The following is a 25,815-nucleotide window of genomic DNA, read 5'->3' on the forward strand; positions in this document are numbered from 1 at the left end:
CGCACCGCCGTTATTCCAGTTTAATTTAAAGCTGCTTGGCCCAAGCGGAGGGTTATTGGGGGGCAGCGGGGCCGCGCCCCCCCAGCGCCCTTCCCAGCGGCAGGCTTTCCTCTGCAAACCCCCAGTCCCCTCCCGCCCCACGCACCTTGTGCTGGGGGCTGCTGGGCTCCGTCTCTCCTCTCGATCCCCCCCGCACCACCTGCAACGTTGCTGCTGGGTCCCCGCGCGGGGTGACACAGCTCCCCTTCCCCAAAGTCACCTCCTGCACGGCCCTGGCCGCAGCTCCTGCGGTCCCATGGCACCAGAGCCCTGCCCCACGCTGCCTGGCTCAGCCAGGGCACTGGGGCCAACTCCACACCGGGCACCCACCGACCCCTGGTCCCCCCTCACCAGCCCTCTGCACCCTCACCCTGAGCCCAAATCCCTTCGCTCTGCCTCCAGCCCCAGGCCCCGCAGCCCCGGGGCACCCAGTGCCTGGCACTGAGCAGTGGCTGTGCTGCACTGGGGCCGTGCACGCTGCAGCGCAGCCATGCAGATGGTGTCAGAGCTGTGCACGCTGCGGTGGGGCCATGCACGCTGCAGCTGGGCCGTGCACGCTGCAGCAGGGACATGCACGCTGTGTCAGAGCTGTGCACGCTGCAGTGGAGCCACACAGACGGTGTCAGAGCCATGCACGCTGCACTGGGGCCACACAGGCTGTTTCAGAGCCACACACACTGTCTCAGAGCCATGCACGCTGCAGCAGGGCCGTGCATGCTGCAGCAGGGACATGCACGCTGCAGCAGGGCCATGCACATCACACCAGGGCCACCAGGGCTGCATCTCAGGCCCTGCTGGGCTGTGACAATCCTGGCTACAGACACACACCCCCACACGCATGTGCGTGCACAGACTCACACACCCACTCACGCACAGGCACGGGTTCCTGCACTGAACCTGCTGGGAAAGGGGCTGGGGGGGGTGCTCCATGGATTTGGGGGGGTCGCACGGCCTGGGGCTGGGCGCCTCCATGTGGGGCTGCTACGTGGGTTAGGGATAGTGTAAGTGCGGGGGGGTGCCCTCCCTCCTCGATCAGTAGGATTAGCCCTAGTTAAAAGGTGTGGAAACAGGCACGGGGCGGAGGTTGGCCCAGCTTGGCTGGCCACAGAGGGACACGGGACGCCCCGACAGCAGGACGAGGGGGCTGAGCCCCTCACCCTTGAACACGGCACAGGGGGGGAGGCTTTGGGGGTGCCAGGACACCTGCGTCCCACAGCCCCCGCGCTCCCCCCGCAGTGTCACAGGTCCTTACAGCGCCCAGCCTCGGCGGGGATGCTCGGGGGACCGACAGAGCCGCCCGGCGCCCGCGGCAAGGCAGCGGTGAAGGCGCCGATGATGGCGGCGTTGCCCAAAAGGGCCAGTCCGGCGGTACCGAAGGTGCCGGAGAAGCCGGGGACGGGCAGGCGACCCTGCAGCCAGGCCTGGCGCGAGCCCACGTCGCAGAGGATGGCCTCCAGCTGGAAGTGGGTGCCCAGCACAGCGCAGATGTGGAAAAGCTGGTGGCTGTGTCCTGCCAGGGTGAGAGACCCGTCACCCCTGGGCGCTGCTCTCCTTGCCCCAGCTCCCGCTGCAAAGGGGTTCCTTTGGTGGAGGGGGAGGGCAGGGGACTGGAGCCGTGCTGGGAGGCACTGGGGGGCTGCTGGTGCTCACCGATGTAGTCGAAGCGGCCGGGCGCCAGGCGCTCGGGCAGGTGGGAGGCGAAGAGGAAGCCGGTGAGCAGCGCCAAGAGGAGGTGGTGGCAGTACCCGGCCGCAGCCTCGTTCCAGGCGCAGTTACCCCAGGAGCAGCAGAGGAGCTGCGGGGAGGCGGGTGAGCACCCCTGGAAGCACCCTGAGACCCCCATTTCCCTCCCCCCGGTGGTGGCACCCGGGACACCCCCGACTCACCCGGTAGAAGAGCGGGATGTTGTCGTAGAGGAAGGGGTACACAAAAGCCGCCGTCCGCAGCACCTTGCTCAGCCGGGGACGCTCCAGTTCGGGGAAGCTGTGAAGGGGGAACAGGGCTGGTGGGGGGCGGGGGGCAGGCACAGACCCCTGTCAGCCCCCGCAAGCGAGGACCCTGCGAGCACCTTGGCTTTGGGCCAGAGGCACCGCCTGCGCAGGGGGACACCCATCATTCCCCCCCCCGAAACACTCTGCAGGACCCCAAAGCTGAGGAGCAGGAGGAGGAAATCCCCAGCCCCAGTTTCCATCCAGCTGCGGCACTGGCGCTTCGACCCCAAACATACCGGGAGTAGCAGGAGAGGCCGGTGCAGACGAAGGAGTTCAAAGCAGCCACGGGGACAAAGCACCGGTGCAAAACGCCACCGACCCAGGGGTCTGGCATCGCGTAGGCGCCGTAGGCAAACGCGCAGCCTGCAAGAGAAATGCAGCATCGTGGGGCCGGTGGCTCCCCGTCCCTGTCCCCGTCCCTGTCTCCATCCCTGTCTCCGTCCCCATCCCTGTCCCAGTCCCTCTCTGCAGCGGCTCACCCAGGCTGTAGAGGCTGAGGGCTCCGTAGTCGCAGAAGTAGCAGATGTGGCGGGCGCGCGCCGACATGGAGCTGAAGGTGTGGGCGCAGCTGGAGGCGAAGGGGTAGAGGCAGACGAGCAGCAGGTAGAGGAGCAGGGGCCAGTGGTAGGGCTCCTGGCAGAAGTCCAGGGAGGACGACAGCACCAGGAAGCGCCACACGAAATACCTGGGGGCACAGCATGAGCTCCATCCCTGTCCCCATCCCCATCCTTGTCCTCATCCTCATCTCCATCCTTCTTTTGTCCCCATCCCCGTTTCCAACCCCTCCTCATCCCCATTCTTGTCCCCATCCCCATCTCCATCCTTCCTTTGTCCCCATCTCTATTTCCATCCCCATCCCTGTCCCCATCCCCATCTCTGGCCCTGTCCCCATCCCCATCTCCATCCTTCCTTTGTCCCCATCCCTGTTTCCGTCCCCTCATCCTCATCCTTGTCCCCATCCCCACACCCGTCTCACTTCCCAACTCCATCCTTTCATCATTCCCATCCTTGTCCCCATCCCCGGTCCCGTCTCTAGCCCGTGTCCCCAAGCCCATCACCGTTCCTGTTCCATCATCTCCGTCCCTGTCCCCATCCCCACCAGGTGGGTAGGAAGTGTGTCCAGATGTTGACTGTCTCGTTGGTCATCTGGAAGGAGCTGAGGACACAGTCAAGGGCTGAGCTCTTGGGGTGCCGGTACCCTGACATGATCCCGTCCTCCCAGAAGATCTGTGGGGACACCAGGGCTGGTCAGGGGACACATGGCAGGGGGAGCGGGGCAGCCCCAGAGAGCTGCTCTGGCTTCATGGTGGGTGGGGAAACTGAGGCAGGGTGGGCTGGGAGGGTCTCACCCGTTGCTGGGTGGGGAGCCCCGGTGATTTGGAGGAAGGAACTAGGCGGGGTGGGGGGAAACCTGGGGGACCATCACGCAGCCGCACGTACCCGAGGCACCTGATGGACCCTGAAGATCTGCGGCAGCTTTATCGTCAGCATGGCGGGGCCGAGGCGCTCAGGGCTGGAGGGGTCGGGGTGCTGGGCTACGGCCCATGTCCTGCGGAGGTGGGACAGGACCCACTGGGTGACGAGGACAGGGCTGCGGGAGCTGGGACAGCCGCCCCCCAGCTTGGCTCTCCCAGAGGTGCCACCAGCAGAGCCCGCTCCCCGGCCGACCCTTCCAGAGAGCTGCAGCGGGGCGGGATGGGGGGTGTGAGCAGGATCGGGACCCCGCGGAGAGGGGGAAAAGCCCCACGGATGCCCTGCAGGCCCCCCCCCGAGTCCTGGCCCAGCCAGAGGGGCAGGACGAAGCAGGACACAGAACTCGGCTGTTAGGGAAGGGTTTCCCCAGTGGGGAAACTGAGGCACGGGATGGGGGAAGCAGCCCAGGAGCACAAAGGGAGTCCTGAGTGTGTGTGTCCCCCACCCCCAACCCCCCTCCAGCCCAAAACTCACCCAGTAGTTTAGAAGGGGTGAGGGAGAAATGGGAAAAAACCCCCAAACCAACCCAAAAGCGTCCAGAGACGCCTCCCACCACCCCACGTGGTGGAGCAGGAGCGCGGGTGGGACGGTGGGTGATGGCGTGGGGGGGGGGTGTCCCCTCCTCCAGCCCTGTGGAGCCCCCTCCTCGTCACCGCAGGCTCAGGGTCTGGGCCCCATTGCCGTCCTTCTCCTGGGGGGTGGAAAGGGGCCCAAGGGTCCCCCCCCGGCAGCTCCCGCCTGGTGGCGGAAGGGGCAGCCGGGGCCTCGCCGCGGGGGCTCCAAGGGAGCTTTGTGCCGGACACGTCGCCTGCCCGGCCACGGCCTTGCTGCCTCCACACCCCCCCCCCAAAATCCCCCCTGGATGTGAGACCCCCCTCGCCGTGCACAGGGGGGTTTTGCCGCCGGTGGGCTGCCGGAGGGGCCCGTGTGCGTCCAGCGGTGGAGGGACTGGTGGAAAGCGGCTCCAGCGTTTAACCAGCACCGAGCCCCTCGGCTGGGAGAGCCGGGGTGGGGTGACGGAGCCGAGCACCCACACGGGACCCCACGGCAAACCCCCCCCCCCCCCCAGGTGACACCGCGGGGTCAGGCCGGGGAGATGGAGAGAGGTGGAAAACGCAAACAAAAAATGGGGGAAAACGTCCCCCCTCAACCGACCTGACGGCGTCCTGCTGGCACAAGGCGGGCTGGCGGCGGCTCGGCCCGCGGGAGCACACGCCAGCGGAGGTGCCCACGCCGCGGCGGGACGCCGCCACGGTTCAGGAGGCGGAAGGTCGAGCCGTGAGCGGGAGCGAAGCTGCCCAAGCCCCCGTCTTCGGGGATTTATCGACCCCCGGAGGGCTCATGTTCCTGGCTCAAGCTTGCGGGGGTCAGGCAGGGCGCGGGGGGAGCCCCAGCGGCCCAGGACGAGCGGCTCGATCCCCCCCCAGCTCGGGAGGAAGAGCCGCGGGGCTGATCTGCATCCAGGGCTCGGGCGCTTTGGCAGCCCCGGCCAAGGGGAAGCCGCGTTTTTCCAGCCGGCGTTGCCAGGAGGCCGGTGGGAGGGTTTGGGGTTCGTTGCCCGTCTTGCTGCGTCTTTGCAGGCCCCGGTGCTGAGAAGCCCCCCCAAAATAACCCACATCAAGCACAGCAAACCCCGGGCGGGGACGTATTTGGGGCAGGGAAATCCCACCGCTGCGCGGGGAACGGCGGGCGAGCGGGAGGCTCCCGGCACTTCCCGAGGACTCGCCGCCCCACGGAGCAGAACCAGGAGTCCCAGCTCTTGGCTCGGTGGTATAAAGCTTTGTCCTGCTTCGATTTGGCACGAGCGAAGCCCCTCGGGTCACCTCCAGCACGAGGGCTCCGGGCCTGCCCCACACCACGGGGGCACCAACACGCCGAAAAGAGGCACGGTCCTCGCGGAGGGGGCAGGTAGCCCACCCACAGCCCCCCGCCAAGGCCAGGCCCGCTGGGCGCAGCCCTCCCGAGCTGGAGGAGGCGTTTCCGAGCCCTTTGGAGGGGACGGAGCCGGCAGCGCCAGGGGCCCCTTTGGTGCCAGCGCCGGCGTTGGGACGCAGGGCACGTCTCGCCCACGGCTCGGTCTCTCACGAGGGGCCGAAAGGCGGATTCGCCTTTTCACAACCTCCCTCCTCCACCCTTCCCGCTGCTGGCAGCCTCCAAAGGACTGGGGAGTCAATCATCCCGGTGCCTGGCTCGATGCTTCCCACCAGGAGAGCGAATAAAGGAGCTTTGGCGCAAGCGAATACCAGGAATGGAAGGTTTCCCCCAGCCCCGCTCCATAACACACGGCCTCCCCCCAGCTTCCCCAGTCACCAGCGCCTGGCACGGACCCTCCCGGAGCCTGACCCCAAGCGTGCTGCCCAGCTCTGCCCCTGAAACCAAACCCCTCAAACGAACATTTCAATCACTCACACTTCCCCAGCCCGGCGCCGCGGTTCAAGGCGAGAAGGGGCCCGATAAACCACGGCGGGGCTTTTTGCTGAGGGTTGGGGACGCTCCTGCGGGCGGGAAGGTGCTGGCAAGAGGGCGAACTCCTCCTGCCCCACAGGAGAGGGGAAGGGAACAAACGCCGTTGCCGTTGGAGGGGTAAGGGACCCACCTGCCGTTCGGCCCCTCAAACCAGAAGCAAACCAAGGCTACGCCTGCCCTCGCCCGAGACAAACGCCCTTGGGAGACGCTGGGAGTGGCAAAGCTTTTTTTTTGGTTTTTTTTGCCTTTTTTTTTTCCCTGAAAAGCAGAAAGTTTGGTCAGCAAAGCGCCCGTGGGAGGGTGGATTCGTACATCAAAAGCACCCCCCCCACCACCCCCGTCTCTGGGGCTGCGTAGGAGAGAGGCCGGGCCGGGAATCACCACCACAATCACCACAGACCAAGAGGTACAAACGTCTCGTATTTTATTAAGCTAGTCGATGTGTTCGGCTCACAGTCAAGACACGTGCCGTGAGAGCCCCCCAGCTCCACCTCGGCCCAGCTGGGGCCCAACGGCCGTCCCCCCGGTCCCCCAGCGAGAGCTCTCCAAGCACAAATCCACAGGCTGGGCTTTTTTTTTGTTTGTTTTGTTTTGTGCTACAACAGGAGGCCCGAGAGCTGATTGTCCCTCGCCTCAAACCGAGCCACGCTCCTCTCCCTGCCAGCAGCAAGGACCAGCGAGCCGGGGACCCTGGGCCACCCCTCCTGCCCTTCTCGCAGCCACGCTGGTTTCCCCATCCTATTTTCGGCCCCGGGCAGCCCGGCGAGCTCTGCTGGACGTCAAGAAGGAACAATAATCTGAGATGCAAGCGAAACTCCAAGGCGTTGGAGGTGGCATCGAGCCGAGCAAGGATGGGAGCAGAGGGAAGAGCTGCTTGGCACAGCCCACGAAACCACCGAGCAGAAGTCCAACAAGCACCAGAGTCACTGTGTCCTCCACCACCCACGGCCCGGGGACGGCCCTTGGCCGCTCCGCTGCCTCCCTGGGAAACCCAGCGAGCCTCAACCACCCCAAACTTGTGCTCTCCCAGCTTGGGGTCACCCCTAGAAGCTTCCAAGAGCTCAACACGGTGGTCACGCAAAGAACAACCCAACCCGACCCAAGAAAACACACAAAACCACGTGGCAAGCGACGCTTTCGGCCCACGAGTGTTGTTTTTCTTCTCGCTCTCCTCCCTCAGCGCAGCGGGCGTGAACGGGACCAGCTCGGAGCTGGTCTTGGCAACCTTCGAGCTGGTACAGAACCAGCAGCCCGGGGACGAGCAGGGGAGCAGAGCCGGCCCTCCCAAGGCTCAACCCTCGCGCGACGGCAGCTTGGCAAGTCCCTTGGCGGCTCGCTGGCAGCCACACGCCGCGGCGAGCTGCCGGGAAACCCCCGTGGCAGCAGTAAGCCAGGCCCCACGGAGCCTCCCCGCAGGCCTTCCAGTTTGCTTTAGCCCCGGGAGAAGCGCTGAGCATCAGCAAAGCCCGCGGCCGGGGAAAGGAGCCCTCCTGCTTTTGGCGTCGCGGTGGGGAGGTGGAAGCCCAACGCCGGCGTGGGGCAAACTGGCCCTTGGCCACGGGCGAGCTGTAGCGATTTCGACGCTGGGAGGAGACCCCAACCTCTTGTGAGTGCTGGGATTGGGGCTAAGAAGGGTTTTCCTTCACCCCAAACTTAAAGACGTCAAGTTGAGGCTCCAGGAGAAGGCAACACCCGCCCGAGGACAGGGCTTGCCCCCGTCCCTGAGGCTACGCTGTGGCGGAGCGTTGAAGCCTCCCACGGTTTCAGCTTCGTGTCCCTCTGACCGGGGCTGTGCGCCCCAAAACAGATGAACCCATCAGGTCCTCAGCCATAGTCGCGGGTTGTGGAGAGGAAGGAGGTGCCACAGGGCTCTTGGAGGGTGTTCCTGTCCCTCCCCGCTCGGTGCGAGGAGCTGAAAGACGCCACTGGGCGGTTGAGATTCCCGATGGACGGGCTGGGGCCTTTTCCTCCTCTCCAGGGGTGCAAAACCTCAGGGGAAGATGAAAACAACCCCCCTCAGGGGAGCAGGGCAGTTACTAAGGGGTGGCTCCGAGGAAAAGGCGGCAACAGCCCCGCTGCCTTTTGGGAAGAAGCCCTTTGAGTGCACTGGGTGGCCCCCAGAGCGGGCTCAGGGCAGGTCGGCGCCGTCTCCTCCCAGCCAGACCAAGTCCATCTACTTTCGTTCCTCCATCGCCTCCTCCGAAGGCGTCAGTCAGCTGCAGGAGCGCTAGCCCGCGCTCCCCCCCCCCCCGCTCAGGGGCAGCACCAACCTCGGCTGCCGGCTCTCCCCCTGCCCCCCGAGGAGCTGAGACACGCGGGAGCAGCACGACAGGGATCCCTTCGCTGCTTTTCCCCCCCCTTCCTCTCTTCTCAAGATCCAGCTGGGGCCAAGAGAGCCCCCGAGCGCCGGCGCCAGCTCCTCGCTGTTTGATTTCGGCCAAGCAACGCCCTGTTCTTCGCCAACGCCACGCGCCCTCCGCCGCCAGGAGGGAAGGACAATTCGGCCCCTCAGGACCGCGACCACAGCCGGGCTTCAGCTCGAGCAGGGAGGTCCAGCCTGCAACCCCTCCCGCTGCGTCTCGCAGCAAGGAGGGGGCCGGTTTCCTTAAGCAGCAGGGGCAAAACAACGCCCGTTCCACCAGCTCTCCATCCCCCCCCGAGCCAGGCTTCCAGCGAACAAGGAGCGTGGTTCACCGCAAGCGAGCGGCGCTCTCCAGGCCCCCGGAGAGGCAGACGGGGAGGTGACCCCGCTCTCCCCGTCACCACCCCGCTGCAGCTCGTCCACGGAAGGACAAGTCCCAGGAGATGATTCTCTTTTCTCTTCCCACCCCAGCAAACAAAAAACAACGAGCCAGACAAACAAATGGCTTCGATGAAAACCCCGGGCAGCACCGGAGGAGGAGTCACTGACGAGCTTCACGGCCCGTCTCGGAGCTCTGAGAACACCCAAGATGAGCCAGAGCCTTGGCCCTGCCGTGCTGCCGCCGTCGGCTCCTCGGCTTAGCCCAGAAAAGCACCACGAGTTTCAGGAGAAGCTGCAAAAGGAGGGAAACGCTGCCGCTCCACCCCCTGGCCCTGCCGCTCAGAGCGCAAGGCAGGGACCTCGCGGGGCCAGCTCCAGCGGGAACTTCGAGCTCGGCCTTTCCCTCTGCCGTCCCACCAGGCTGCAAGCTGCAAAGGAACTGAAAGGGGGAAAGACAGGAATCCTCTGGGGCTGGTGCTGGTTTGGTTTTAGTTTCTACCTGAAAACAAGGAACATCCTGCCACTCCAGCACACCGCATCCCGCTGGGAAGTCCGCACAGATCGGAGTGTGTTACTTGTCTTTCCATCTTACGCCCCTTTTGTAGCAGCTTCTGGCTGGCCCATGTGGAAAAAAAACCCCCAAAAACACGCAGACGTAGAAGACTAGTGGTTTTGACTTGCATAGCTGCTGTTAGGTCATGGGGAGGGATGGAGACATCTGCTCCTGGAGCAGGCCGAGACAGAGGAACCACGCCGAGGCCGTCCAGCCGATCGCCCACCGCTCTGCCGGCCCGGGAACAACCCGTTTCTTCATTTCCAAGCATCGGCGTGTGTCAGACCCAGGTTGCTGGAGCTGCTGTCGGGATGGAGGTCTTGAAAGGTCCCTCGCAGGTCACACGGGGAATTGGCTCTTCCAGCATCCATCCAGGTAGCATCATCCCTTTTTTCTTTTTTTTTTGGGGGGGGGATGCTAAAAGGACTGAAGAGTTGGTGAGCTCAGTCCTCCCGGGCAGCGGCGGTGGCTGCTCTGCCTCTGCCTGCCCTGGAGGGATGCGAGGAGAGGAGATGCGAACGCTCCGGGTTCTGCCACCCTCTCCAGCGCGGCGTAGCAGCAGCGGTGGGTCGGAACAACCAGCAGGAGAGATAATGGCTTTGAGATCCTCCTTCCTCCTCCACACCTCATTGCAAGGTTTAGAAGAATCCAAAAAAAAAAAAAAAAAAAAAAAAAAAGAAAGAAAAAAAAAAAAGAAAAAGAAAAAGAAGAGGCATTGGGTCCTTCGGAGGCGTCTGCTCCACCCCAGGGTCGCAGCGCTCGAGCCAAGTGGTTGAGCCTCGGCGGTGCTTAAATCCCACGCGACTCTCCTCTCTCTTCCAGCGACTCTGCTGGATTCCGCTCCTTTTCTCCAAGGCTGGAAGCCAAGAAGCGGGAGGGATTGGGGAAGGAGGGACAGAGTCGTCCTCGCCTCCCTCGAGCAGCCTGGCCAAGCTCTCGGAGCACGCAGCTTGGAAGGAGAGCAGGGATGTGCCCCAAGCCCACGGGGGCACTCCAGGCTGCTCGCTCCTGGCAGGTCACCGTCCCTTTGCACTGAGCCCGCTCCACGGGGGACAGGGAAAGGAAATAAATATGCTTGTTCAAAGAAAAAAAAAAATAAAGAAAAAAAGAAAAAAAAAATTATATTAAGAGCTTTCTCCCCCCTTTTAAATAGCAGAATGGCTTCCTTTGCTGACATTGGAAGAGTATCCAGAACCCCAAAGGAACTCTACTTTTTCTTTCTTTTTTTTTTAATATTATTTATATATATAAAAACTAAGAATTAAAAGGAAAAAAAAAAAAACTTGAAAAATAATTAATTCAAAAGGAGGGGAAGGAAAAAAAAAAAAAAACAACCAAAAAAAAACCCCCAAAAAACCCAGAACATCTGCTTTCCTGTCACCAGGTTGCCAAACGAGAGCGAAACCCTCTTTGGACCTTCTTTCCCGAGCTCGGGGGGGGCTCCGGTTCTGCTGCCCGGGTTTGGTTTCACGGAGGTGAAGTCCACGCTTTGGGAGCCGCCCGCCCGTTTCGGGGTGACCAAGCAAGCTTTGGGGAGGAACGAGGGGGGGGTGGGGAGGGGGGGGTGGGGGGGAAACCGAATGACTGCCCGTCTCTCGCCCATCTCTGCCGACTGGGAGAAGGGCAGGGCTCTGCCTCGGCCGCGCCGAGGGGCCTCTCTCTTCTCAGAGCAGTTGGCGCCGTCGGAGATGTACAGCCGTCTGGTCGGGATACAGGTGGAGGGTGTCTTGTGTGCGTGCCCAAATTGGGTATATTATTTTTTTTTTCCTCTTTTTTTTTCCTTTTTTTTTTTGTTGGGGGGGGAGGGTGGTGGGGGGGGGTAGGTATTTTTGTTATTGTTGCTGCTGCTGCTGCTTCTTCGTGGCGAAGTGTCGCCCGGATTTTCGTTTCCTTCGTTCAGACGCTGCACGTTCCGAGAGGGGGAGAGAAAGGTACACCAACCTGATGCCTTTCTGAACATCAGCCCATCTCTTTCCACTGCTTGTAGAACTCCAGAACATTTTTTATTTCTACACTGGCGCTGGCGGCTGCCTGGAGGGCAGACTGCAAGCAAGCAGAGACAAAACAGGTTATTTCCTTTTCTTGCCCTGTCGAGGAGGCCGCCCTTCACCACACCTGGAGATTCTCAAGCAAGAGTTTTTTCACGGCTAAAAGGCCCAATTCTCCTTCATGCTAAAGTTGCTCCGGCACGACAGGCCTGCCCGGACGTGCAAATCGCTTCTCCCACCTCCCCGCAGGATACTTTGCGCCACAAAAGCGTGACAAATCAAGGGGCCTTCAAGGAAACAGGAATCATGACTTATACAGTAAATTTGGGAAATCCAGGACAGCTATTACCCAAGGCAGAAAACACTTTTTAAAAAAAAAAAATACAAATCTCTTGCCAATCAGCCAGATTTTCATCTTGCCAGGCAGCAGAAAGGCTCAGCTCAGCCAGCCGAGGAGCTACGAACCTGCATGGGCGCCGAGAACGCGCTTGGGTCCTCCAGCTGAAAGCCCGTGATGATGGTGACCATCCCCGTGGTGTCGTCCTCTCCGCTCCCTTGGGACACTGTCAGTTGTCTGCAGCTGTCCAGTATCTTATAGAGATTCCTGCCAGGCAGACGCGAGGGAAACAGACGGGAAAGTCAGCGGGAAGGCCCCGTGGTTGTGCAAAGGGGTTTCGCACGCGCTCAGGAGGCCACGTGGAAAGGTGGGTTGTTCCCCTGCTGCCCGCTGAGGGCTTTTCCGAGACCCTTCTTGGCACTGAGCGTTACATGAGAGGCACAGATGGACGCCCTGACACCCTCTCCAGGGAGTTTTCTCATCAGCGACACAGAGCACCGAACGGAGCGAGCTGCGGGATGGGTCCCACCGCCAGCGCCTCTCCCCAAAGCCACCTGCCTGCCGGGAATCGCGCTCGGACATCTCCAGACGCTGTCATCTTACCAAGCATCTAAATCTTGTCTCTTCAATTTATGCCTCTCGAAGCTCTTCCCAACGTCTTTCTGGCAACGAATGTACCTAAGGAAAGGCGAGAGTCGCGGGGCTCACACGGAGGCCGTCGCACGGACTCTACAGCGGGTCCCACCGGACCCTTTCGCGCCGTTTCTCAAGCAAAATAACACCCCCAGGAATCCCCTGTGAAATCCCTTCCAGCGCCTCCCCTGTCTCGCCACCGTTGCTTGGGGGCAGGTCACAAAACCACCCGTGTTTCAAAGCCCCACCAGGCCTTGACGACGCGGTTCGTCTTCACAGGACCACCTGCAGCTCACCCGGGCAATAACGCAGCACAGCTCTCCCAGCACTCCCAGCACTCCCAGTGCATCAGCAGAAGGTACCACTCGGTTTTATACGCTGATCAAGAGCTGCAACTCCCTCCGTTCCTCAGAAGCAGCTACGTTTCACAGCCGAGCAGCAACTACAGCCGAAGAACCAGCTGCCAAACCCAGTACCTCACCATCCCTCGCGCCAAACGCTTTCCCTCGGCCCACTCCTCACCCTGCTCCAAGGGGTGCCCAACCTGCTCCCACCATTGACATTTTCCTTCACCCCCAAAACAGGCCCATCCCAAAAGCAAAGGCAAAGCGCTCTCACCTGTTTCCCTTTTTAAATTCCGCCTCCAGATATCGGATGCTGTCCCGGGCACCTGCGTTCTCCTTTTTCAGGAAGTCTAAGCCATCAATCACTAACAGGGAAAAAAAAAAAGAAGAAAAGAAGCAAAACCATCTGGCTTGCAGCTCTACTTCCGCAAGCTAATCCAGATGTGTCAGGAATTCCTCATCCCCCGTCTCTGATGCGCGGCAGCAGCGGCCGCCGCGGGAGGCGGACGAAGGGGAGGGCGAGCGGGGCCTCTCCCGTTCCGGCTGCTCTTCCCTACCCTGTGTCAGATTCCCAGCAGGGGCCACCCACAAAACAGGCCCCAAAAAGTGAGACGTGTGTTTCGGCTGCTCCAGCCGAAGGACAACAGCGGCAGGAGGGAAAGCCGCCTTCCTAGCAAGGAGGGGACGAGGGGAAGGCAGGCTGAGCTATTTGGGGAGTCCCCGTACCTGTTCGAGGGATGATGATTATGAACCTCCCGCTGGTGGCCAACTGCTTGACAACAGCCAGGTGCTGGCAGAGGGCCTGGGTGTCCGGGACAAGGTAAGGAGACATGGCTGACTGCGCTTTGGGCTGCTGGAGACTTCCTTCCAGCTGAGAAACCTCCAGCTGAAACAAACCCACACAGGCAGAGACAATTGCTTCAAGTTTATGCCGAAACAAACCATCAAACAGGGCGAGACTTGCCCTGAGAAGCTCCACCAGGCCCTTCCAACCTCCCAGGAGAGGGAGCAGAGGGCTGGGTGCCGCCCGTGGGTCAGAGGGAGGTGACTGTCCCACTCTACACTGCACTGACACGGCCCCACCTCCAGGTTTTGGGCACCTCAACACAAGGACACCAAACTACTAGTGTCCAGAGGAGGGCAACCCCGATGGTGAAAGGTCTCGAGGGTTGAGGAGCAGCTGAGGTCACTTGGCTTGTTCAGCTTGGTGAAGAGGAGGCTGAGGGGTGACCTCCTCACAGCCTACAACCTCCTCAAGGCGGGCAGCAGAGGGGGAAGTGCTGATCTCCCTCTGGTGAGCGCTCGGACACAAGGAAACGGAACGAAGCTGCCTCAGGGGAAGCTCAGACTGGACACTACGAAAAGGTTCTTCACTGGGAGGGCTGTGGGTCACTGGAACGGGCTTCCCCAGGGAAGGGGTCACGGCACCAAGCCTGTCAGAGTTCAAGGGGGGTCTGGACGACGCTCTTAGGCACAGGGTTTAGTTTCAGGCAGCCCTGAGGGGGGCAGAGAGTTGGACTCGATGATCCTTACAGGCCCCCTTCCAACTCGTGACGTTCTGTGACTCTTGTCTTTGCAGAACAGCCTTAGCGCCCCCGGGCGGGATGGGAGCCGAGAGCTCCCCCTTCCCTTCCCACTTCCAGACATTTCAGCCACTCCCCTGTCAGTTTTCAGGCCGGAACCAGCATCTCCTCCCTGGAACCAGCATCTCCTACCTGCAGTCGAAGCTGAGCCATATCTCTCATCAGCCTGTTCCGACGAGCCTCCTCTGCAGCCTGGTTACAAAGACAAACTTCCACATCAGTTAGCAGGAAACACACACGCCGACACCAGCAAGAGGGTGAAAAGGGGACACGTGAGTAGCTTTCAGGAGCAAAACTTTCACCTCCCACCAAAGACCCGTGACGATTACACCACCTAACAGTCACCTCCAGGAAACCGGGCCGAGAGCGTCAGCCCACCTCTGCCGACTCACCATGTGAAACTGGGCTTGGGCCTGGTGCAGCAAGTTGTCTTGCTCCGACTGGGCGATGCTGATGAAGAGCCCGAGCTCGGGGTTGAACTGCAGGATGCTGCCTTGCAAGTGGGTGATGAAGTGGCCAAAGCTCCGAATGCAGCAAATCCGGACGACGGACTGCAAAGAGGCAGAGGGACCATCACCCACCGCGGCTCCCCACGGGGGCCGCAGCCGGAGCCGGCGCCGACCCTGCAGCTCACACTCTCGGAAAAAGGCAGAAACCGCGATTAAAAACCAACCCAAAAGGAAACATTTTGGATGGAAACACGCTTCTGAAGACAGAGACTGCAGCGGAGGGCTGCAGGGAAGCCTACAGCTGGCCAGAAAGCTTAGAAGTGCTCGCAGCTGGGGCTTCCCCAGCTCAAGAAACCATCAACGGGCTCTCCCCGCTCGATCTCTGGCTCAAGCCCTCAAGTGCTGGGAAAAGGAAACAAAAGAAAACGACCACTTAGATCTGATTTTGGGGCAGGGACTACTCTTGGCTGGGTAAAAGCAGCAAAAGGTGAGCTCACGTGGGATGGGAGATTGCTCCGGCTGCCCTGGCAGCTTGGGGTGACATTCAAGACCTCAGCCAGCCCCCTGAACACGGGGGGCCCTTCCATCGCCTTCAAAGGGAGGGTGTCGATGCATTCCCCGCTCCGAAGGGAGCGGAGTGCTCCAGCAAGGCAAGAGAGGGGAACAATGGCCTTTTCCTGCACACCTCCGCTACCCAGAAACCACCACCTTGGCCCTCTGTGCTCGGGGAAGCGGAGGGAAGTGCTCTGCGAGGGCACAGGGTGCCACAAGAAGCGAGATTTCACCAATTTTTGCATTTATTAGAGAAGGATCCCGGGAAGTATCCCACAGCTCCAACCCAATTCCCTTCAATCAAGGCAGGGCGGAGGTAACAACTCTTCTGCCCAGGCAGGGAGGTTGGGAGACTTCAGGCAGCAAAGCTGTCAACGTGTGGCTGCTCCCTTCCCTAACGACTCCGACAGGGAAGGGGAGGCAGGCAGTTTTTCTGGAACACTGATTTTTGGATAGACAGATGACGGCAGCGAGCATCAATAACGTGAACCCACCTCAGACTCAAAAGTTTGATTCGGTTTGGGGTCTTTTTTTGGGAAGAAAGAACTAAATCTTCACCTGCAGAGCTAAGAGGCCGTGAATTAATTTCTCCCTCCAGAAAGGGCAACGCAGCTCGTGCCAAGATTCGGGATTTACCCCGACTCACCTCCTCAACCGCTGAGAAAATGGGCCGGTCCTGCTCGAAGTTAAACCTCTTGTGGGCATTTTTCAGAGGGGGAAGATTTCGTAGGGCCACATCTTCCGGGAGCAGCAAGTTGGCTTTCAGGTCTGGCAGCTCAGCACCGCTCAGAATGTCCTTGACTTCATTACACAGGGCCAGCCCTGGAGGGGACAGAGGGGAAGCACAGCAAGACACGGTGACGCGAACAACCGATGGGGGGGACAAAGAGGAAAACTGCTTTAAGCGCGCAGTCTGTAAGGATCAAGGACAGAGGCTGGAGGTTACGCGTGGACCCCGAGCTGGTGCTGAAGGTGGAACAAAGAGGCCACCCCCAATACAAAGAGGAACTGTCCCAAACGACCTGCTGAGGCGCATCCCTTCGGAACGACCGGAGTTTGGAGGGTTGGCTTTCCCGTTCGTTCCAATAGACATCTTTAAACTACGCTTCTCACGACCCACGGGGATCTTTAGGCTGAGGTACGGGGCACATCACGAGCATTTGGAGCTTCAAAACTAGTTTCCACAACTGCCATGACAAAAATCACGCCCTTACTCGTGGTCTCGACGGTAAATTCCAAGCACGTTGGCCACGCAGGGACTCCAGGCACGGAGGTGCCAGCGCTTCAGTACACACCAGCCACATATAACGCCTTAACGGAGCTAAAGGCTATGGGACAGTATTTAACTGGGACAGCATTTAACCACAAACCCAACACATGTCGCTTCCCACCGTGCTTATAACCAAACTGCTGGTGGCAAATCTCTTGCCCAGGGTCTGTCCCACACCATGGAAGTCCCCGACGCCTCGGCTGGCTCAAACACAACTTGGCCACTGCCTCCCCCCAGTACCTGATTCCTGCAGGTCTGCAGCAGAAGGCAGAAGGTTCAGGAGCACGGACAGCCTGTTCCACAGGCTCTGAGAGCTCTGCAGGAACGAAACACAAAAGGCCACAGGAAATGTCAAGACAGACGTACGCAATAACCAGAGCGCTTGGGCCTTCCAGCATCTTCCCCAGACCTCAGAATGCTTTGTGAAGAGGAAACTTCGCTACACTCCTCAGCTCAAGATTATCTTAATTCAGCTGGTGGGGTATTTAATGTCACCTTCTGTCTGGGACTGGGCCAGCAGCTTCCATCTGCCCTTGGCATCCCAGCCCAGGGGGACCGAACGGACGCAGCCTTGGACTCGACACCGAGCCCAGCTCCCACCTGAGCACACATGATGATGAGATCCGTGTTTGTCCTCAGCCAGTCCAGGAACACCTTGACAGTGAGAAGCAGCCCTTCGTTGGTCACAATCTCGAGCTTCTCCTGAAGGGATCGCTCATTCCTGCAGGATTTGTTACTTGAAATGCTTTCCTCAGAGTCAGACACGTCATCTGGAAGAGGAAGGGAACAGCAGGATGGGGGGCATTAAACCCCTTGAGAAGCCAAGGCCTGCTGGTACGAGAACAGCACCGGGCTGGTAAGAGCGGAGCTGAAGTGCTCGGTGCCTCCACACACCCTCACAAAACCAGTTCCCCATCGCCTGTGCTGCTGCTAAGAGCGCATCGCTGTTCAATTTTCTTCTTCGTTGGGAGAAGATCGCCAAAATCTCCCTGTGAAATGTCTGACAAACCCCTTCAGCCCTGCAGCCGCCTCCGAGACGCTCCCTAACAGAGCAGGGGGGAGCAGCACGTGCCGGCACGAGGCATTTACTGCCGAGAACAGCCCCAGCGACCGCTGGTCAGGTCAGCAAGCGCCAATCTTTGGCCCTGTGCCAAAGAAGGAAACAGCAGGGCTATTTTCTGAGCCAGGGTCCAGGTGATTTTAAGGACTGACTACGCTTTGCAATCCTGGAATTCTACAGCCCCGAGGATCTCGAAGCCGCTGCCAACGAAACAGGAGCGCTGGCCAGTGACCCCAGGGGAAGGCAGCAGCAAGCTGGGAATCCACGACGCGTTTTGCTCCAGTCCCTTATTTTAATTGCGCCGTCATTCCTCCCTATTAGCACCGCAATCAACATTCAATCAACTCTCAGAAGCAAAAGGGAGGAAGTCATTTATTCAGAAACCATCCCCGCCAGAGCGTTGAGGCCATTAAACAGCCCGAGTTTTGAAACGGCACAGCTGAGGCAAGGAGAGCTCAAAGCTAAAAAGCACGTGGGCTAATTCATTCCACCTCTCATTTTTCCTGCATCCATAAAGGTATCACGACCACGCTGTTCAAATGCGTGCCTGGAGCTGCAACATCTGTGTAAGCCATTGAAGGAAAATGTTAAACAGACCAAAAATCGCTGGTTTCTTCCTTTACTCTTCAAGCGGCTACGAAGCAGTGCTGGGAGCCGGTAAACACTAACGTGCTCTAATACTCCCCCTTCAAATCCTGGCCCAGGCAAAGTCTGAATCCTGCCAGTGCTGCAGGCCCACTGAGTTTGGCAGCACGATGTAAAAATGTTTCCTTGCTCCAGGGAAGCTGGGAGGAACGACAAACAAGACCGAACGGGCCCACGTGGTTTTATCTGAAATACAAACAACTCCCCGGAGCGCATCAGATCTCCCTTTTCCAGCTGTTTGTCCCCAGGACGTTACTCAGCGGTGTAAGCTGCGCGGTAACAGAGACGTTGCAGCTCCACCTGCTGTGCATCCGCCGGCCCCGAGCGCTCCGCGGGGCAGCGTTCAGAGGGAAAGAGGCCCCTCAGCTCCTCTCGCCCGCACCGAGGTCACGCCTGAGGGGGCTTTGCAGAGCTCGTAACGTGACATCTCACGGAGAACTGCCCGGACCACCCCTGCCCTGTCCATCACCAGAAGCACTAGTGTCTCATTACAGAGATTTCACACGGGGAAAAGGGAAGATAATCCACATTTTTAACACCTGCTGGAATTATCCTCTGTCTTATCGGAGCTGCTCAGCCTGTTGAGCAGAATAACTATGAACCCTGGCTGGCTGCAGGCCTCTCCTTTGCTCAGCGCACACGCTGCTGGATGTCAGGGGGGAAAAGGAAAGCTCTTCCTTCAGGAACCACCCAACCCCAGACCCGTCCGCTATTGGGCAGCCTGCTCTTCCAAACCCGGCCGAAGGAGAACTTGCAGGGTGAGAAGGGGTGGATTTTAGCCAACAGACTGCTACAGCTTGTAGTTTCCTACGCAGACCTGCAACACCCGGTATTTTGAACGAGGTCACTGCTCCTTACCTTGCTCTGCCAAGCCGGGCTTCTCCAGATCTCCATTGACACAGGGCTTGCTTTCCAGCCCGTCCTTCAGGACGGGAGGGTCGCTGTTCGGTTTCAGAAGGATGTTGCTGAAAGTAGGAGCCAAGCGAAAGCAGCGTTTGGTCTGAAACAGCTGCGTGGACATGGCCTGGAGATTGCTGGCTATGCTGGCGTCATTAGTGCTCAGGGAAGCCGGCCCATTGACTGCTGGATCCAGAGCCTCCATTTTAGAGATGCTCTGGCTCTTGGAGTCCCCCATCCCACTGCCATCCACACAGTTTAAGGCCTCTTTGGGCCCGCTTTTGCCTCGGCCGCTTCCCTCCTCCCCCGGCTCATCCTCCATGTCCTCCAAGTCGGACCGAGATTCTTGGCTGTTCATGTCAGAGTCCGTCTCCACATCAAAAGCAGCTTCTGCTTCCTCGTCGCTCTTCTCTGAGCCACTCTCTGAGCCGTCACTGCCCTTTATGGAGCCCTGGCTGGAGTCAGAGTCAAAGCCCTCGCTCAGGTCGCTCTCGTCCACCTTCTGGGGGTGGCGGCGGCGACGCAAACAGGAGAGGCGGGAGTATTTCTTGCTTTTCTTGCAGTCATTCTTCCGTTGCTCCTCGCTGGGCTGATGATTGGCCAAGTCAGCTTCAGCCTCCTTCTCAATCAACGCCTCCCGCGGCTCCTGGTCATCTGCAGGCAGTTAGAACGAGACCACAAGTTAAGAAAGTCCCGACGTGTCACACAAGCTGCTGGCCAGCCCTAAGCCTGGGGAACCAGGAGTGCAAGTGGCAGCCATCACTTTTATTACTGTCTTTAAGCAGAGGACAAGTCATGGCAACCCTAGAAGAAGGACTCGCTTGCTAAAAGGCACCCAGAAAGACTTGGGAAGCCTGGATTCCTCCTGCCCAAGCCGTGCTGCTCCGTTATCAGGCAGCCTCAGTGCTGAATGCTGTTAGACCAGCACAAACCAGGCAGCTGAATCTTACATCTTTTCCCCAGGTTCCGACAGTCCGAGAGCCGAATGAGCCGCCAAGGAGGGCGAGGGCAGGTGCCGGGCAGCTTGATCAAACCAGCCACCCCACCCTGTCACCAGACTGAGCTGACCCAAGCCCTTCCTTAACCGACGCGCTCACGGCCTTTCCAGCAGCCGTGACAACTCCCAAAGCCGTGCAGGGGAGGAGTCACCGTCCACTGCTGCTTTTGACCGGGAAAACTCTCGTCTTGCCTTCTGTGAAATATCACAAATTTCCTCTGTATCACAACTTCCCTGTGTTTGCAGAGGAAAGACTCAGCAGTTTCATTCTCTGCTCAACGGAAGGTGAAGATCTGGTTTTGTCTGAGCAGAGATGAGGGATGCTGAGCAGGGCCGGCCTCCCTTAGCCACTGCTCTGCCCAGGGTTTCACCCGAGATCATCTCCCCAGTTGAAGAGAAGAGTCCAGTAAATAACAGCACGTAAGAGACAGAAAAGCAGCGCACGTTGGCGGAAACAGATGATGAATGAGCTGCCAAGAGATACTGGAAGAGAATTCCTTCCAACAAGGAGAGCAGCATTTTCACCCTGGGATGATTCTGAGTGTCTAAGCAGAGGCTGTCTCAGCAGATGACCCACCTCTGGGGATTTCAGCCCAGCAGTTGAGGCCCACGATGTCTCTACCACCCCTTGGGCACTACACTACAAACCCCACAGCCGGGGGATTCAGGAGAGAAAAGGAAAAGCCAGCCCCACAGGCAGGGAACTGGGGAGACCCAGCTCATGCCGGCTGTTCTCTTACCTGTGCCGTCGCTCTGAAAGGCCGGGACGGGATTTTCCCCTTCTTCTAGCTCCGCCTGGAGGCGAATATTGACGTGATTTATCAGGTGAGAGAAGAGGGCCAGCGTGAAAGCGATGGCTGCACTGTACTGCTTTGAACCTGCAACAAGAGGGCGCAATGAGGTGGAGGAGCCTGACCCCCAGTCCGACACACGCAGGCCAATCCAGACAACGTCTTCAGCCTAACTGGACTGCTGGATGTTTATCACCAGATTTCTGAATAAAGCACTGGTTACCTGCCCTCTTGAGGCTGTGAACACTCATAAGGCAGATGATCACCATGCGAAAGATCAGGAGATCAGGAAGGAAGGAGTAGCCGCTCTCATACTCTTCTTCGTCTTCGCTAGTTGAGCTCAGATTAGGAGGAGAGGGCAGGTAGAACAAGCACAGGTTGAAATCCTCCAGCACAGACTGGCAGAGGGATGTCAGCTCCGAATCCAGAGAGCTTAACAAGAGGGAAAAAACAAGCATTATTATTATTATTATTATTATTATTATTCAAGACTCAAGCTGCTGGCAATGTCTGCGTGGAAACCGAACCAAAACCAGCAGCCAGGCTGTCCCTTAGCACTAGACAGGGTGAAGCACCAGGGAACACGCTGCAAGCAACAACAGCTCTGGGAAGCGAGTGAGATTAATCAGATCATGTTTTCCTCTCCCAAGCTGCTAAACGAAAGACACGGGATAACTGCAGCACCTCCCTGCAAAGAGGTGCCTCACCCAAACGTACGACGTTCCCCCGGGAGCTCAGGAGCAGCCGTTAAGAGACCCCGGGCACCGGAATGCTAAAAGCAGCACAAGTTTCAGACCCCGTTAAAACCGTGACATTGCAGCGCACAAACTGGGGACTCGACTTTTCCCCCCCTCCCATGTCTCTAACCTGCAGCCCTGCAAGAATATTCCAAACTCCTCTGTAGCTACGAGCTGCTTCAAAGGAAGCACCCACGGCGTTCAGCATAACGGGCTACGGGAATATCCTCCTTACAAAACAGACCTGTCTGCAAAACATCCAGCAAATCCTTTCCAGGGGGCAACGTGCTTGGGAAATGGAAGTCATTTCCAGTTTTCTTATGTGCTAAATGCGTGTTAAGCAGATACTAAATGAGCCCTGAAGTTCCACTCCAGTCTAAGTCAGTATCTGAAAGTTAATCCCATACCGGGCTGCGTTAGCAAAGGCACAGCCAGCACGTTGAGGACAATTGTTGTCCCTCTCTCACGAGGGGATGTCTGGAGTCCTGCATCCAGTCTCGGGGTCCCCAGGACAAAAAAAAAACCAACCAAAGACGACACGGACGAACTGGACTTAGTTCCAGCAGAGGGAAATAGCGAACAAGGTGTATGAGGAGAGGCAAAGGGAATCGAGTTTGTTCAGCCTGAAAGACAGAAGGCTTGGGGGGTGTAATCTCCTGTTTTCCGACGCCACGCAGGTAGTTACAGAGGACTGAGGGAGACTCCTCAGTGGTGCACGGCAAAAGGAAGGGAAGCGACGGCTACACGCTGCAGAAAAGGAAAACGAGACTAGATACAAGGGGGGAAAAAAAAATTTCCACAGCAAAGGTGGTCAAGCCCTGGGAGGGCGACCAGAGACGTGTGGAATCTCTGTCCTTCGATCCATTCCACACGCAGCTGGACGAGGCTCTGAGCAACCTCATCTGAATTCACGTTTGAATCTACCTTCACAGCGGACCCTGCTTTGGGGGAGGACTGGACCCCTAGAAGGTCGCTTCCAACCTAAACTAGTCCGTGAGGGGTTTAACCGTAGCCTGTGTACAAGCCCTTCAAAACACCTGCTCCGTTTCAAGCAGCAAGAGGTTAATTTACCACCTCTTGCAAACCTGCCAGCAGAGACAGAGAAAACCCAAGGAGAAAAAAAAGATCCCAGAGCTGTACAAAGCTTTCCATTTATCCCACCACCAACAGGTGATGCTATTTGTTTCCCTGAACAAGGTGTTTGGTTACAGATTTCCGAGCGCAACGAACAGCCCTGCACACGCGCAGGCTCTTTGCTCTCCCCTCAGCCTAAATCCAGCGCCCGCCAGAAAACAGCGTTTGATGGCTGAACAAAGCCAGAACGCGCCAAAGGCGTAGCGCAGCAGAGAGCTGAGCTGCAAGGCTGAGGAGTTCAACATTCAGCTACCGGCTTGATTTAGCCAGAGTCGTGAAGTATTTAACCCTTTGGAATTTCAGCCTCCCTTGGAACACAACCTTCTTTGCCCTGCGAGGTTGGAAGACTAAAATCTTGGGCCTTTTGGCAGAAAACCTCAGCACAGGCAGCGTTATCCTACAGGGAACAGTCTCTTCCAACTCTGAATGCCTGCTGCTATGAGTTATCAATAGAAGACAGAATCTGCTGTAACCTTACCTGCTCTTTGGCTGCAAAAGACTCTGCAGGTACATAAAGCTCACCAGCAACCTCTTAATGTCTTTGCCTCTAAAAAAAATTGAGAAGAAAACACTGTGAAGCAGGTACCCCGTCACAGAGGTGGGCTAGACTAACAGAGCTCCATCAATAGGGAAATCAGGCCTCAATTGAAAACGAAGTTCTGATAAAACTGGAGGAAAAAAAAAAAGACGACAGCTTATACACTTCTAAACTTTCACCAATACGCCTCAACCCTCATGGACAGTCAGCAGCTCCAGGGGAGAGGGAGAAAAATCTCTCACCTCCAATTCCACACCTCGCCAGCATTTAGCTTTTCCCCTGAAATTGCGACCTGAGAGACCAAGAAGGGGATCTAGACCGGGGCTCTCGCAATTCGGGGAACAGCCCCCTGCCTCGAATCGGCCGTCTAACAGCTCCCACTTCCCAGAGAGACACCGCTCTCAACCCAGAGGCCGGCACTGGTGGCATGGCGAACCCTCAGCCTGCACCCCTCGCCTTTGCTTTCCCCTCTCACCTTTTCTTGCTCGGAGACAACTTCCTGGTTTCACATTTCTTCAGCTGGTGATACATCTTGGCTGCTTTGTCATACAGCCGCTTCAGGTTCCCGTAGGCACCTTCAAAGGACACTTCAGACTGGATACTGAGACACCAAAGTAGGACACATCCAAAGTTACTTTGCCACAAGGTTGCTCAGGTTTTATGGCTCACTACAAAGTTACCGAGGCACCTAAGCACGCAGACAGGTACCTACTGCTTCTGTTCCAACACGCTGGGCTACTTAACTCCCACCGATGTCCACAAACCCCACTTCAAGGTGCACCACAGCCCCCTCTGCGACGTTAACGCACCTTTCCACATTTGTGCCTTAAGGCCACGTTCAGGTAACAACTGAATTCCACCCACCTCGCTCAGCACCTTCACTCCCCTTCAAGCCCGGCGCTCTGCCACAGCCAGAGGGTCTCAGAGGAAACCCTGCCCTCCCACTGCAGCCCTGCGCACATGTCTTAGTGCCCAGCATCACCGTTTGCCTCTTCCTTATCACCAGCCTCGCTCGAGGGTGAAATAAACCCACCTCCCTTCCCCTAAAACTCACCCGCTGACAGCAGCCACAAGTCCAAAGCAAAGGAGAAAAGAATCTGGCACCGGCAACCACGGTGCACCGATTCCCCGCGCAGGACGCCGAGATCCTCGCGGACACTCACCAGCGTAAGTAGCAATAGGTGGCTTCCACGTTGTAGTACTTGCTCCCCGCCAGCGTCCCCAGCTGGTTGAAGGGCATGCCTGGCACGGGAGAGAACAGCGGCAGAATTCACGTACCATTCCCCAACGGCCCTGCTAGAAAGCAGCTCCTTTCCCTCTCGCTCTACTTCCACCCAGGAGGGAAGGGAGGAGATGCAAGCAGTGGCAAAGCTGCAGCACAAAGGTCCGGATTACTCGATCCTTTCACCACCCAGGGTTGGGTTTTTTTCTGTTTTAGAGTGGTTTTTGAGCCTCCCCACCTCCCTGCCAGTTACCTACATAACAAAGCAGAGCAAACAGTGCCTTGTCCTCCGTATTAATAACGCCACGGCCTCGACTCTGCATTCCTCGACACAGGCATCACCTGACCAGCGTTTAAGAGCTCTGTTCCAGCTCACTGTGGTACATAAATTCTTGTCACTTACTGGTCTTTGGGATCAGCCTATCAAACAAGTCAGTGAGAACACCCCAAAGACAGCACAGAGAAAAGTTTCTTCTGGAATTGCACACTTGAAGAGAGGACAGGCCCTCAGCTCTTGCCACAAGGTGTTCTCACACGGCAGTCGCTTCTGAAGGATGTCCTGGGTTTGGCTGGGACAGAGTTAATTTTCTTCCAAGCAGCTGGTGCAGTGCTGCATTTTGGATTTAGAACCACGGAACGGCAGGGGTTGGAAGGAACCTCTGGAAATCATCTAGTCCAACCCCCTGCCAGAGCAGGGTCCCCCACAGCAGGTCACCCAGGACAGCGTCCAGGCGGGGTTTGAGTATCTCCAGGCAAGGAGACTCCACACCCCCCCCGGGCAGCCTGTCCCAGGGCTCTGCCACCCTCAGAGCAGAGAAGTTTTTCCTCACCTTGAGGCAGAACTTCCCGTGCTCCAGTTTGTGCCCGTTGCCCCCTGTCCTGTCACTGGGCACCACCAAGAAGAGCCTGGCCCCATCCTCGGGACACCCACCCTTCAGATACTGATGAGTGTTGATCAGGTCCCCTCTCGGTCTTCTCTTCTCCAGGCTAAAGAGCCCCAGGACTCTCAGCCTCTCCTCGCAGGGGAGATGCTCCAGCCCCCTCCTCATCTTTGTAGCCCTCCACTGGACTCTCCCCAGTAGCTCCCTGCCCCTCTTGAACTGGGGGGCCCAGAACTGGACACAGCACTCCAGGGGTGGCCTCGCCAGGGCAGAGCAGAGGGGCAGAAGAACCTCCCTCCGCCTCCTGGCTTCTTCATGCCCCCCAGGGGAGACCACTGGCCTTCTTGGCCACAAGGGCACGTGGCTGCCTCCTGGGTAACCTGTTGTCCACCCCAACCCCCAGGTCCTTCTCCGCAGAGCTGCTCTCCAGCAGGTCAGCCCCAACCTGTACTGGTCCATGGGGGTTCCCTCCCCAGATGCAGGACCCTCCAC

General features: G+C 58.5%; 2 protein-coding genes across 5 annotated transcripts in view; both read right to left on the minus strand.

The window, feature by feature from the left end:
* Window positions 1-405: 405 nt before the first annotated feature.
* On the minus strand, window positions 406-3,521 carry PAQR6 (progestin and adipoQ receptor family member 6). The gene is made up of 8 exons (XM_086478432.1): window positions 3,471-3,521; window positions 3,130-3,257; window positions 2,510-2,715; window positions 2,267-2,393; window positions 1,926-2,022; window positions 1,690-1,834; window positions 1,292-1,549; window positions 406-596 (listed from the first exon to the last, which is right to left on the minus strand). Exons 1-8 carry the CDS (start codon window positions 3,519-3,521, stop codon window positions 406-408), a joined length of 1,203 nt encoding a protein of 400 aa, XP_086334558.1.
* Window positions 3,522-10,818: 7,297 nt separating this feature from the next.
* SMG5 (SMG5 nonsense mediated mRNA decay factor) overlaps window positions 10,819-25,815 on the minus strand; it is a 28,814-nt gene continuing 13,817 nt past the window's right edge. Inside the window, exons 7-23 of one of the 4 annotated variants that reach the window (XM_086478339.1) lie at window positions 24,384-24,462; window positions 23,696-23,821; window positions 23,161-23,229; window positions 21,035-21,243; window positions 20,761-20,898; window positions 19,279-19,677; window positions 18,985-19,209; window positions 17,022-17,191; window positions 16,662-16,737; window positions 15,798-15,973; window positions 14,543-14,701; window positions 14,283-14,342; window positions 13,294-13,453; window positions 12,842-12,932; window positions 12,194-12,268; window positions 11,719-11,857; window positions 10,819-11,308 (exon numbers count right to left, since the gene is read on the minus strand). In XM_086478339.1, the coding sequence (XP_086334465.1) occupies window positions 11,225-11,308; window positions 11,719-11,857; window positions 12,194-12,268; window positions 12,842-12,932; window positions 13,294-13,453; window positions 14,283-14,342; window positions 14,543-14,701; window positions 15,798-15,973; window positions 16,662-16,737; window positions 17,022-17,191; window positions 18,985-19,209; window positions 19,279-19,677; window positions 20,761-20,898; window positions 21,035-21,243; window positions 23,161-23,229; window positions 23,696-23,821; window positions 24,384-24,462 (2,435 nt within the window). In that variant the 3' untranslated portion in view covers window positions 10,819-11,224. Of the gene's footprint in view, window positions 11,309-11,718; window positions 11,858-12,193; window positions 12,269-12,841; window positions 12,933-13,293; window positions 13,454-14,282; window positions 14,343-14,542; window positions 14,702-15,797; window positions 15,974-16,661; window positions 16,738-17,021; window positions 17,192-18,984; window positions 19,678-20,760; window positions 20,899-21,034; window positions 21,244-23,160; window positions 23,230-23,695; window positions 23,822-24,383; window positions 24,463-25,815 lie in introns of all 4 variants that reach the window. The other 3 variants (XM_086478340.1, XM_086478341.1, XM_086478338.1) reach the window with 3 other exon arrangements.

This window comes from Leptosomus discolor, chromosome 26 (genome assembly GCF_034619465.1).
Source record: "Leptosomus discolor isolate bLepDis1 chromosome 26, bLepDis1.hap2, whole genome shotgun sequence".
Lineage (NCBI taxonomy): Eukaryota > Metazoa > Chordata > Aves > Leptosomiformes > Leptosomidae > Leptosomus > Leptosomus discolor.